The 13588-nt window shown below is 53.0% G+C and overlaps 2 protein-coding genes across 3 annotated transcripts; one reads left to right on the top strand and one right to left on the bottom strand.

Annotated features, from left to right (window-relative positions):
* The first annotated feature begins 399 nt into the window (after positions 1-399).
* Positions 400-1829, top strand: MSMP (microseminoprotein, prostate associated). Its single transcript, XM_054283554.1, has 3 exons — positions 400-508; positions 1151-1259; positions 1640-1829. Exons 1-3 carry the CDS (start codon positions 400-402, stop codon positions 1827-1829), a joined length of 408 nt encoding a protein of 135 aa, XP_054139529.1.
* Positions 1830-2712: 883 nt separating this feature from the next.
* On the bottom strand, positions 2713-13467 carry RGP1 (RGP1 homolog, RAB6A GEF complex partner 1). 2 transcript variants are annotated; one of them, XM_054283528.1, is made up of 9 exons: positions 13400-13467; positions 12632-12771; positions 9234-9370; positions 8810-8893; positions 5182-5331; positions 4957-5103; positions 4458-4585; positions 4041-4218; positions 2713-3820 (listed from the first exon to the last, which is right to left on the bottom strand). In XM_054283528.1, exons 2-9 carry the CDS (start codon positions 12745-12747, stop codon positions 3597-3599), a joined length of 1164 nt encoding a protein of 387 aa, XP_054139503.1. In that variant the 5' UTR covers positions 12748-12771; positions 13400-13467; the 3' UTR covers positions 2713-3596. The 2 variants fall into 2 exon arrangements, with proteins under 2 accessions (XP_054139503.1, XP_054139501.1); XM_054283526.1 differs by having other exon boundaries at positions 4957-5331.
* Between the last annotated feature and the right edge of the window lie 121 nt (positions 13468-13588).

Here is a 13588-nt window from a genome sequence, read left to right as displayed (position 1 = left end):
CAGGAGCCAGGGTCTCCCGTGCTTGCTGCTTACGTGCTCACCACACTGCAGAGGGCAACGCTGCTGGGGATCTTTGGATCTCCCCTTGCTGTGGAGCCTTGCACCCACAGGGGCTTCCAACTGGAGAAATTTCTGGAGGGCATGAATCAGCTTTTCACAGCTTGTTAAAAATCTTGATCCTACCTCTTGTTTTCATGCCTTTCAAATCAGGAAATGAGTTTTACAACTTTTCCAGTGGGGCACAGCTGGTGGCCAGGGTCGTAAAGCTGAACTTTATAAATATCTCTCATTGGGATCAGAGGAAGAGCATTAAAAAGGCAGAGAGGAAGAAAGAGAAAGAGAAGGCAAAGGAGCAAAGGCAATAGAGAAGCAAAGCGAACAAGTCCAGCTCAACCATCTATGGCCATGCAAGCACAGAAGATGAGGTGTGCTTGGGGCAGGCTTTGCCTGCTTCTCTCCCTCCTCCAGCTGCCAGGCTCCCAGGCCAAGTGCTACTTCCAGGCTAAAGGTAAGTGGGGAGGTGAGATGGGAAGAGGCTAAGGGGAAGAAGAGGCCTCAGCTTTCCCAGCATAGCAGGGCTCTTCTCTATGCCTGAGAAGTATGGAAGGGACTGTGCTGAGCACAGGAATGGGATCATGGGCCAGTGGTGAGTGGAAGGAGCAGTCTATAAACCACAGAACAGCTCCCCAGGGCTCTGGCTGAGAAACAGCTTTCTGGGCCATGAAGGCTCCTGGCAGGTGCCTGGCTGGGGCTGAGTGTGCAGGACTATCAGCAAAGGGAGGAGGGCAGATCATTATCCCTCTGTTGTCTCCTCCCAGGGCTGTGGAAATGCCCAGACCCTAAGGGGTATTGGATTTGTCCTCTCCAGGGAAGCAAGAGCCACTTGGTTCTTGCTCTAGATCATGGAGTAGTGGTGAGAGCCACAAGACAGGGCCAGGAGAGGATGGATGGGTACATGACCCATGAGAGATGACAGGGCATTCCATACCTGCAGGATGGTGGATAGATCACCATATATCTTCCATTGCACAAGGTGGGTGAGAGGTTCATGGTACTTCTGCCCCTGTTCAGGGCACAGGGGTGTCCGGGAGGCTTCCACTCACCCTCAGCACAGGCCCATCTGTTCTCATCACCACTATTTCCTTTGCAGCTTCCTGTGAATACGAAGGGAAACAGTTCTCCATTGGGGAATCGTGGCTGAGCACCAACTGCCTGCTCTGCACCTGCCTGCACCCCATTGGCGTGGGCTGCTGTGAGACGTGAGTGAGGGGCCGGGCTGGGGTGGCTGTCACCTCCCACCACAGCACCCTGCCCCTGCAGCAGCGGGTGTCTGGTGGCTGCAAATGCAGCTGATATCAGGGCCTTGGGAGGGCTGCGGGCACCAGGTCCTGGCGAACAAGAGGCAGAGGTGGGCAGGACCCCACCAGGGCATTGAGGGTGGTGGGGTGAGTTGGGGCAGTTGGAAAGGATGTTTTGGCACAGCAAGATGCCCAGATGGGCCAGGAGCTGTGTCCCAGCCTGCCTAAGCTGGTCTGGAAGACACCCGTGCAGGGCGCTGGCAGCAGGAAGCCACCCAGCGCAGTCAGCAGCCCGCTGCCATTAATCAGGGCTACTGACAGCACCGTGTCCTCTCCCACAGCACCCAGCACCCGATCGACTTCCCTGACTGGTGCGAGGCCCACTACGACTCACAGACCTGCCAGATCTCGGTAGTGCAGAAGGCCAACCCCAGCCTGCCGTGCGTGAAGAGCGTGGAGCACGAGTGGGGCTCGGCCAGCACCCCCGAGCCGCTGGTGAACAAGCTGCTGGGTGCGGGGCTCAACAGATAGAGTGAGTCCCGGCAGCGCCCCGCATTCCTCAGCGCCGCCCTCCCCTCCCGAGCACACCGCCCGCATGCTCCAGACCTGCCCCACCCACCCTGTAGAGGCATCACCGCCGGCACCTCCGAGGGAAACCACTATCCACACACCATGGTACCAAGCCTTGCTTCTGCCTTCAGCTTCCTGAACCAGGGCGTCCTCGCTGTGAGGTGCTCTGCACACCGTAGAAGTGCAGATTCTACAGGATCTCCTCCAGGTGGGCAGAAAACCTTCAGTGACTAAAAAAAGGCTACAGGACTAAATCAGCCTGCTCTATGGCAGTCCTGCATTCCGATATCCAGCCCCAAGCAAAGCAGCTCCCTACTCCCTCCCAGCCCTGTACTCCTCTGCACAGCAGCCTGGGCAGCTCCCTGGGGTCACCACGGCACCTCATGCAGGATCCCCGCACCCTGTCCAGCCCCTTCTCTGCTCCTGGAGTGCAAGGGGCACAACCCACCTCTGGAACCACTAATACCCCTGCTCCAAAAGCTCCTGGGGTCCCTGGGGTCCCTGGCACTGTAGGCCAGCCCTGGGCAACACTGCAACAGAGCCAGCCCAGGGTGGGTGGCAGAACAGGATGTCCCCGGGGAGAGCCCCATCCCCACTAGCAGGGGTGCAGGGTGGGGAGGGTTCAGGAGAAGCAGAAGCAATCCAAGTGCCAGGGTGGAGGCAGCCACCCTGGCAGCTGCCCCAGCTGGTGCCATGCCTGTGTTGTGCAGAGCCTTGTGTAGATGTTTCTGTTCTTGCAATAAAGGTACTGAACAAAGAGGTCTCCAGCCTGTGACTGCTGTAGAAGGTGGGATGTGTTCAGCAGCGGGAACAATGTAGGAATAAGGCTCTTGGGAAAGCTGAGTTTTGCAGAGTCAGATATTTATTACATTTCCATGCAAAGAGGAAAGTTCATTGGAAAGTTCAGTAAAAATGGGGAGCTGGCTGTTGAGCAGGGAGATCTCCATGCCAGCTCTTGGATGCACAGCATGTATTCCTTACAGCACCCCAAGGATCCAAAGACCAGCAGGATGCTGGAGAGCACACCAGGACCCCAGGCAGACAACAGCCCAGGGGCTCAGTGCTGCTCAGTTTTGAATCATCACAATTGTACTGACCCAGCACAGGCCTGCATCCTGCTCACCAGCACACGCCAGCAGCACAGGGCTGGCCTGCCACCACCTGCCTCCTCCAGGTGGGGGTGGCTGGAGCACTGGACTCCATGTGTAGGACAACTCTCCAAGAGGCAGGACACATGCCAGGACAAGAGAGCAGGGTCTCACCCAGCCCAGGTGGCCACTGTGCTTCACCTGGATGGCAGACCTCTGCTTGTAGGGTCTCTGTAAGGGCACAGCCTTTACCCAAGGGTGGTATGAAGCTTCACTGGAAGAGCTCCCCTCTCCCCTCCCTGGGTTGGGCCTTTCCTTCTTGGAAGCCCCATATGAGATCAAGGCACATCAGCAGTTCCCTGGGGAGGCAGATTTCTTTTTGCTGAGTGCTGAGACTTGCACCTTCACCCAGGCAGGAAGGGTCCAGCTCCAGCTGGGGGCTGTAGCACAAGACACTGCATCAAGCAGCATTTTTCCAACCATAGACAGGACAGACATGTCTGGTGCCCACCTGGACATCACAGATGGATCCAAGGGGACACTGGGATGTGTGCACCACAGCACACTGGTGACAGTCCTGCTTGCCATTTCCACTGGTGGCATGCACTTGCAGCTCTGCAAGCCAACAACGTTTCCTAAGTCAGATGGTGATGGAGTTAGTGCTGGAGAACTGAGATACGTAGGAAGCCAGGATGGGGTTGGTGGGAAGAACTTTGATGGGCAAGTCCCAGCTGAAGGTGTCCACTTCCATCTGCTCCACCCCAGTCCAGGTGACAGCCTCTGATTGGCTCCCACGAACCAAGCAAGTCCCTGCTGACTCCCCAGAAGTCACAAACTCAAAGTGCAGCCTCCATTTCAGGGACACTGTAGGCAAGAGGGCAGTCAGCACGTAACACCCACAAGTGCCAGGGACAGCAACTGTCTCAGCACAGTCTGTCCTGGCACGGGGACAGCAAACGACCCCACTCACACAGGCCAGCTCTCTCCCAAGGGACACAGCTCTGCTGAGCAAGGGCAGGGCTGGGGACATCACAGTCCTCCTAGAGACAAGCAGGGGAGTGTCCCTTCCCTGGTGGGTACTCACCAATGTTGGTGGTGAATCCTGGGGTTGAGCTGAGCGGGATGGGCAGGCTGAAGCTGCTCTGTGCTGTGTGCAGGCAGGACTCCTGATGGCGGGCGTGCACAGTGAAGGAGACAGGCTGCCCCCGCCGCCGCTGGAACTCCTCCTGGATGCTCTCCTCTGTCTGCAGGCTCACTGAGAACTGCAGGGCAATTGGCAGGGTGCTTGCTCTCACAACCTCATACACACCTCATGCAAAGCCTTGGGGGGTCCATTTCCCAAATGAGCTCGGGATTGGACCATTGTCTGCCTCAGACTCAAAGGGGACCCCAGCTGGGTCCCACTAGATACCCTCACAACCCAGTGCCACCCCAAACCCTACTCCACATGCCTCATCCTAAACCCCTGCCTCTCCCCAGTAACCCCAGACACAGCAATGACCTGCAGACATGGGATATCTCCTTCTGAGAAGTTGAAGGTCCCAATGACATCCTCTCCAATCTTATATACAGTCTTAAAGATGCAGAATGTCCCCACCTTCCCACGAGTGTTGCTGATGTTGTACAGGTCTGTGGAGCAAGAAGAGGGAAAAGAGTTGTGACAGAACAAGGCTCTGCCCCAGTGCTCTGGGTTAATGACATGACCTCATGCCTCCTGTTCAGGTCCCTAGAGTAGTATTCCCTTTGGGAAATTTCTGCATTGAGCACGGGCAAACCCTACACTGGCTGCCATGTGTCATGGGCAGAGGGTCTCTCAGTCTGAAGTAGGAACAGCCTGAGACTGGCTAGGAGGCTTTGATCCAAGCAGGCCCTGATAGAGCTGCTACACAGCTATAGTTGGAACTTTGTCAGTGAGAAATACTTTGCAGCTAGCCCTGAGATGTTCTTCATGACCAGCTTCTTAGGAAGGACAGCAAATTTGAGCAGGGAATATGACCTACGCAGGCTGCGTCGGGAGGTGGCCACCATGAGCAGTTCTGTGGCTAGGTCTGCCAGGCGAGAGTCTTTCTTCAAGCCCTCCTCCTCCTCCAGGAAGGGGTTTGAGGGTGCAACAGCCTCATCCTGTGGGAACTGGTAATCCTTGAGCCCTGGGAAGGAGGTGAGAGCATCAGCAGGGCAGGTGCAGCCCGGGCTGCCTGTGCAGGGAGGGCAGTGCATGGCCCTACCGTGCAGCACGAGGACGCGGAAGGGCACGCGCAGGAGCTTGATGGGGGAGTTGACACGCTGGCAGCCGATGGTCAGCTTGTACACGTACTTCACCGACTGCCCCCGGAACGAGGGGGGACCATCCACAGGCAGGGTCTCACAGTATGAATCTGCAATGAGGGCAGAAAATATGCTTTCCAAAGCCAGAAGGAAGATCCTGCAGCTGCTGTGTGCAGGCTCCCTGCACCAAGTGTTATGACAGCAGTGCTGAGCTAGGGACAGAGCCTGGTGCTTTCTGCTGCCTCCTCTTTCCTCCAGCAGCCAAGCACAACCCAGCTCCCCTGCATCAGGCACAGTGCTCCCGACATCACATGCACCATCATCCAGATACTGCTTCCAGCACATACAACCACATACACAAACTTTGTCTCCAAAGAATGTGAAAGACGTAAAATCCAGGAATACAACCACAAGAGCTAAACTTACTCATCACGAGTTCAACCCAAATTTGCCTCTGTGCACTCCAGCTCTCTCACAGCACAGCCTCCTCCGGGCCCTGTCCCATGCAGGTATCAATCAGTACTTCATGCCTCTTTAGCTTTTGCTTTACACAAACCCTCAAACTCTGCAACAATTAAGTTTCCTCCTGTTTTTCTTTGAAGGACTGCAGCTAAATGATCAACAAACAATTCCCGAGACCTTCACATCAACCTGTGGTTTGTCCCCCTTGACAAGCTGATGACTTAGATCACAAAGTCTCCGACTCTGAGGGCTCTGAGGTACTGGGGCCTGGCTTTCACCACATTCAGCCCTCCTAGAGCTCCTTGGCCACCACACAAACCCCAATGCCTCTTGACACAGTGTGAACACTTCTGAAGCTTTCCCAAACCACATGCTGTATAACAAGAAAGACACAAATGGTGAACTGTGGAAAGTCTCCAGCTCTCTGGCTTGCCCACCGTAATGCAGATACGCCCTGCCAGAGGAAGGGCAGCATCCTGCTCTGAAACCACAGATCCTTCCCCATGTCTGGCACACACTGAATGTTGAGGCTTAGATTAAAAGTTAGGGTTACATTTTAAATATAACTTCTGGATTTCAAATAACAGGACTGGAAGGAAGAAAAAACCCTGTGCTAGTGTGTAGTGGCGACAGGATGTCACACCTTAAAACACAAGTCTCTCTTTCTGGATGAGGGTGCAGATAAAACAGAGAACTACCCTGACAGGGAGGAAAATCAGACACTTCCGAGGAAAGAAGTAGACTTCAGCAACCCCCGTACCAGACTCTACAAGAGGACCCACAAAGACCTTCCTGCCCAGTGAGGATAATCTGAGCAGAGACCACCACAGTCAGAGAAGGATAAACAGTTTGCTACCTGGCTCAGGAATGCCAAGACTCAGGAAGTCCCAGCTTCTGTGCATATCCCAGAAGGAAGCACATTCCTGCACTACAAATGCCTTCCTTACCCACCTGCTGCGCCCCCTGGCTGGCCTTCTGGCCTGTGTCCAGGCTGCTTCCATTTCCTCTCTGTGATCTACCAAATTTTTAAATGTATTACAAAACCAGAGTGGAGGCAAAACAGCCACAGAAATTATTTGAGGACTTGAGAAAAAGCTTCATGGTGACAAACTTAAAGAGTTCAGCCTGGGCCACGTGTCAAAGGGCTGGGATATGAGTCAACCTCAACATATAGGCACCATAACAAGAGTAAGGTATTGGGGAATAAGTTGGTCAGCAAATGAAAACAAGTCCTTTTATCAAGAGACAGTCTGACACAACCTCAGCTGTATGTGCCAGCTCTGGCTGCAGTTTAATAACACAGTATATTGTTGAAGCAGAATTAAGATTTCTTGGGTTTTCTGGTTTGGTTGTTTTTCCCCTTCCCAAACTGCGTAGCAAAACTCAAAACTTCTGAAAAACAGGAAATGAAGAATTAAGATACACACCCACACAGCCTTAGCTTTCCCTCCATGGAGCTGGCAGGAGACCCCAGGAATGGTCTGAAAGTGTGCCAGCTGCAGTTTCACGTGACAGCAGCAGCACCACAGGCTGATGGGATCGGTGTGAACAGCCTGGCAGGAACGAGACCAGGGCTGTGATACAGCCTGGGACCTCAGTGTTAAAAAAGCAGCGCCACATGCAGCCACATCACGTGTGATGCATGAAACAGACAGGTGAATCACACAGCAAAATCACACAGCAAAGAGGAAAGGCTGGACTGTGCAGCCACGGAACCTCAAAGAATAGGAGAGTTTGTGTCCTTCCAGAGGAGCTGCGTCCAAGCACCAGGCAGATGCAGGCTGCTTGTGCCAGTGCCACCCAGAGGCAGAGAGGACACACACACATCACGTCATCGGAAAGGGTAGAAAATCCCTAGCTTAGCTGGGGGTTGAACAGCTTCTGCCTGTTAAGCCAGTGCACAGTCAATCCCTCAATCCATCCCAGCCACCTGGAACTTGGGCTGTTGTCACTGATCCGTTATCCCAGAGACTGCCCAACCTGCCTTAAGTGTGCCAGGAAAAGGGACTTCCCTCTGCTCACAGGGAATGGATGCTCCAGCCCCAAATGTGCAAGCAGCAAGGAACACAGAAGAATCCAGGTGAACCTCAGGCCAGCTAAGGTTTCTGCCTGCTCCTCCTTCCTGGTGGCATGACACCTCCTTTCCCCAACATGCTGCTCTACAATAATAAGTGAATAAGTGAATAACTAAACGTCTTCAGACATCAGGCTCTGCAGTTTAGGGGCACAGCCCCACGATGGCACTGCCCCACCCCACTAACCACCAAGGCAAGCCAGCCTGGTTTCACCAGGTCCACCTTTCCCTCCAGTCAGGCCCCTCCAAAGCCAGAAAGGCAGGAGACACCAGCTTCAAAACCAGCATGTCCCAACCCCGCGGCTGCTTGGTCTCACTTGCAGCTTCACCTCCAGCTCTGCAGAGCTCAGTGATCCAGCACAGGCACTGTCTCTCCTCTCCCTGTGCTCTGTAGTATAAGAGGTCTCCATCAACAGTTCCCAGCAGATCCCTGGGAAAATAACAAAGCTCTCCACGCACAGCATGAGAGGCGACCATCAGTGCTGCTAATGACAGGCCACTGGAATGCAAAGGAGATCTGACATGACCTGAACAGGCTGGGTCACACAGCCACCAACCAAGAGAGAACAGTGCATACTCAGCTCTTTCCACAGCTATCTACTCAAACATGGAGAGCTCTGAGCAGAGAAGATGAGGAGTGCTCACTTTCACAGCAGGAAAACTAGAACATCCAGAAGACTGTTACACCAGCCTAAATTCCAAGAATACATCAGTGTGACTGAAGAAATGAAGGCAAGGAAATGCAAGTGTGTGTAGCCATTCCTTCTGCTGCAACTAGGTATTTCAAAAGTTTAATGCCTTGCAGCTACACAGTGGACCTGCAGCAAAGGCCCCAGCCAGGGGACACACTGTAGTACACAGCCCTAGCACAGGAGAGAACAGACCCTGGATGATGCTGCAGCTCCTCAGCACTCATGCTCCAACCAAAGCATCTCATGTTTTGTGACCACCAGGATCTCACACCTGCAGCACTCAGGTCTGCAAAGCCAGTTTTGAAAGCAGAGCTCCCCAAGAGGAGGTCTGTGAGCAGGGGAAGAGAAAACAGGACTCACAGGACTTGGACTCCCCAGGATCCAGTCGCAAGTCACAGAAGAGGATCTTTGGTGGGGTGGACAGGATACACTGACCCCGCTCTCCTGGAAGAGAATGAGAAACACATGAATGCTGCACTGCTTCAGGCTGTGTCCAGGTCAGTCAAGCTTTATCCCCATGGGGAGGCACAGGGAGAAGAGAGCCAGAGAGGAAGCATCTCTTGCTCTGATCATATTATGAGACGTTGCCACTGCAGCTGGACAAACAACTGTCACTGTGATTTCAGTATTAACAATGTCCCACAACATCTATCACCAGGAAAGCAACACAACTTTGTACTCTTGCTGCACGCTGCATCAAGACACACACATTATGGTCTGCTTGACTCCTGCTCACTGTGTTTTCACTGTCCCTACCCGGGTGACAGGCAGGAGTGGCACTCACCTCTGTTGGGGACAAAGACCGTCTCATTCTCTGCCTGCACATCGTGCTTGCTGCCATCAGAGGGAGGGAGTGCCACCCGGTTCTCGCTGGCGTGAAACTGGCAGTGGATCTGGGCGCTGGCCCATGCCAGCATCTCACTGAAAGCAAAGAGCAACACTCATATCTCTGCTTTAAACCTCAATTATAGCAGGCAGGAACTGGGAGAAGAGCAACTCTGTCAGCTCAGCTCCATGCAGGACTGCTTGTCTGGAAGGAAGAAGGTGTTGCTTCACTGTCACTGAAGCTACTCTCACAGTCCCCTTTCAAACAAGCTTTGGGAGTAAGCTCAAGCTGGGATGCTGACTCAAAGCCACTTCCACCCCAGCTGCTGACAACAGCTTCACCCAAAGTCTGGCTCTGCAGCCCAAGGACTCTTTTTAAGCAGCAATAATTGCAGTCTGAGCCACAACACATCAGCACAGCAGACATGGCATGATAAAACATATCTGCCCCAAGAAACGTGCTGTACACTCATGGCAGAGGACAACAGGCAGCAGAGGTCAGCAGCCCCTGTCCCTTTCTATGATGACAAGAGACAAGGTGGCTTGTGCAAAACTTCACAAGAGTCTTTCAGCCAACATGCTGAGATCAACTGTTTCAAGATCCAGTCCAAAGCCTTACTCATTTGCTCATCTTTCGCATCACCCACAGATTAGAACTGGCCACTCATGCACTCCCGGGAGGACACCTCAAGCTGCTGCACGTGGACTCTGGCACAGGACTCTCAGCCATGAGGAGTTAAATCCCAAGCCAAAAATCCCTCTCTGCTCTCACACAGAGCAGCACTCTGGTGACAATGCAATCATTAGAGAAGCGGGTAAGTTCCAAAGCAACAAATTCCTGCAACCTGGGCTCAGCTGTCCTTGCCCACAGCACAGAGATGCCCCAACCCCAACACTCCTCAGGGCAGGTAGGCACAGACATGCTCTCTCTGGTCCCACAGCACCATCCTCAACAAAACATCAGCTGCTGTTTGTGCCAGACCAAAGGAGGATGCTTCTGGGTCTTTCATTAGGACCTACTCACCCCTCCTTATGCAAGGACTTTGCTGACGGCAGTAGGGGAGGCAAAGTTGTCATTTTGACCCCTCTCTGTACAGCCCCAGCAATTAATGTAGGGCCACGCATCCAGCACAAAAAACAGTCTCGTGTTTTGGACTCTGCTGTGACGTCAGCCACTCCATAGGGCACTTCCCATGGTACTAGTGACACCTTTCAGTTTCCAAATCGTTCCTCTATTTTTTTCTTCAATAGTAGTCTCTATAGTTTAGCCAGTGAATAGTTCCTCTGGTGTTTTCTAACATCACAATCTGATTAGTAAGCACCAACAACAGAGCTCTGGGCGGCACAGGGATTTTTTGTGGCACACGAATGTCCCTCCATGTGACACATCAGAGCAGTTAAAGGTCTAGATGAACTAGGGAAAAAGGTGTGCTGTATTTGTGTCAGCTGACTAATGATGTGCTATTTGAGCTCTTGTATGTGCTGGCAGCCCTTACCTAAGCACACCTCAGTTACTATACCTAGTTGCTTTGAGACCTACAGCTGTAGTTCTGCATTTTCTAAAGTACCAACATGGCTTTTTCATCAGGGCTGCCATACGTTTTTTTCCTGTAAAGAATCTGCTGTGTGGAAGCAGAGAACTGCTCTTGCTTGAGGCAATGTTGGCTAATTTTATATAAGCTTAGAGCTTAGCTTGATTACAATACCTTCAAACACCATATTTTGAGTATTTTTTCTTTCTATTTCAGTATAGCTTTACAACATGCCACTGGATTGTTTTCATTTTTTTCTAGCCAGATGTCCCAACAAAATTTGCATGTCCCTTCCTGCCAGCAGAGCTGGCTTGCTCAGCTAGTGCTTGTTCAGCAGTGGAGGATCCTGCACTGGTGCTGAGGTCACTTCCTTCCAGTCTCACCTTCCCCAACAACTCCTGCAGCCTACACAGGACATGCTCCATGCAACCTTTGGGTAGAAGAAATTTGTTTCTTATACTCCACCATCAAATTAATTTCCTGCCTTTCTGTCAGTTCTGTCCCTGTTCTCAATAGGAGGCCTTGCTGTCTCTCCACCTGTCAGCCCCAAAACCTCCCAGGCTCTGACAGGTCTCTCTGCCTGTTGCTTTGATCTGGCTCCTGCCTTTACACAACCCATAGCTTCATTTTCCAAAACACCAATCTACTTGCTGCTGCTGCCACTCGTTTGACATAGCCAGGTCTTGCCCCATTGATCACCTGGGGCTTTTTTTATTATTTTAAAAACTTTTCTTTTTCAAGAGGCAGGCTTCTAGAGATCACAACACATCTGAAATTTTAAATGAAGCTCTCATGAGTGCACTGAACCCCCCTTCCTGCTAACCATGCCACCTGGTACTCTTGCAGTCCCACATGTTTCAGAAGCAGACAAAACACAGGACAAAACTCTGGGAGCTGGATGCTTATGCCACAGCTGAATTTGAAACCTGATCTCAGCAGCCAAGAGGAAACAGGAAGAAAAGATGGAAAGTTAAGGAAGGCAACAAACACAGAACCCTTCTGCTGCTGAGACTGCAGGCACTGTGAGTGGGCCCAGCAAAACAATCACATGTGAACATCATACTGGTGATGAAAACATGCTGAACCTGACAGGGCTGGAAACAGGCACTTCCCAGGAAGGACTCAAGATGAGAAAGCACTCTCCACTCCCTAAGGAATCAGACAAGGCTGCACACTCAGCGGACACGAAGGCTTTGGGTGATTACTTGTGACACAGAGTCACCCCTGTGAGCCAATATGGGAAGCTCCCATCTTCTCACATTTCCTCAGCACTGAGAAGGGGAGATGCAGGGCTCAAAGGCCACAGAAAATGTGGCTGCAGAAGGTGCCCCTTTCAGACCCTACCCTTTGTCTGCCACCTCTGGAGGCAGGGATCACACTGATCTGTCCAGCACTGCTGGATAAAACAGAGCTCCTTCCACAAATGCAGGAAATAATGACGCTGCCTGGATGTTGCTGTATGGGACTGTCACCCTGGTGTGACCAGATAGCCCACTTTGACAGCCAGTTTGGCTTCATTTTCTGCCAGTCACTGTCACTGAGGGCTCACCTGAGCAACAGAGAATCACTAACTGCATACCTCCTTCCTTGTCTACTTCTTGGGGGCACAAAACTGGCATAATTACCTCAGCTTCACCCCCAAAATTGAGAGATGATGCAAGGCTTCCTTAAGGGAGTGCCTTGAGTAGGGAAGTCACAAGGGGCTGAGCTGGAACCATTGCCCTACAATGCAGCCATGACCACTATCCCAGAGAGGGGAGAGAGGGGGCCGTTCCTCTGGAGGGACCCAGAGGCTCTGTGCACGGACTGGCACGGGCTCCTGTACCTGCTGGCAGAGGTGGATGAGGCCGACAATGGGTTGGTGAAGGTGATCACACACTCCAGCACCTCCCCTGCCAGGAACACGGGCCCACGGCCCAGCTTGGCCACCACTTCAATCATGGCTTGGACAGTCCTGCTGCACACCTGCAAAAAAAAGCCAAGATTGGGCATGTTATCACAGAATGATAGATTCAAGGAATTACCAAATGGTTTGGGGTGGAAGAGTCCTTAAAGACCATCTTGTTCCAGCTCTCCTGCCATGGGCAGGGACACCTCCCACCACTCCCACCAGAACAGATTGCTCAGGACCCCATCTTGCAATGGGATTTATTTCCAGGGATAAAGCAACCACAGTTTCTCTGGGCAACCTGTGCCAGCGCCTCACCACCGTCACGGAAAAGAATTTTTTCTTAATATTTAATCTAAATATTTAATCTATTTTCAGTTTAAAGCCATTCCCCCTTGTGCCGTCACAGAAACACAGAGAGAGGGCTGGGCCATGTAACTGAGGGGGAATGGGGACACAGATACACACACAGAGGAGGTGTGGGGGGAAACACGCACAGCCCCGTCTTTACAAACACACACATCTTCCTCCCAGGCCCACACAGGCAAGAAGTGCGGTCAGAACACACCGCGCCGGTGAGAAGGACAGCCCTGACACCCCAGCCCTGCGGTCCCGAACGTTAACCCGCACACGGACAGCTCTACCCGAGGGATGAGGAACACGGGGCCGCAACCTTTCCGCAGCTCCCGCCTCGGGCCCACTCACCACCCGCACAGGCCGCGCTCGCCGTCCGCCACCACTGCAGGCCCGGCCCCCCCCCGCCGCTCGGCGGGGATCGGCAGCGCTCGGGCAGAGCTCGGCAGCGCTCGGGCAGAGCTCGGCAAGACTCGAGTCTAGCTCGGCAAGGCTCGGGCTTAGTTCGGCAAGGCTCGGGCAGCGCTCGGAAACACTCGG

The sequence above is a fragment of the Melozone crissalis genome, unplaced genomic scaffold, assembly GCF_028551555.1.
Source record: "Melozone crissalis strain CALT ecotype California unplaced genomic scaffold, PUWL_Pcris_2 ptg000036l_1, whole genome shotgun sequence".
Taxonomy (NCBI): domain Eukaryota; kingdom Metazoa; phylum Chordata; class Aves; order Passeriformes; family Passerellidae; genus Melozone; species Melozone crissalis.
The sequence above is the reverse complement of the archived record's forward strand: the minus strand, read 5'-3'. Positions and strand labels throughout refer to the sequence as shown.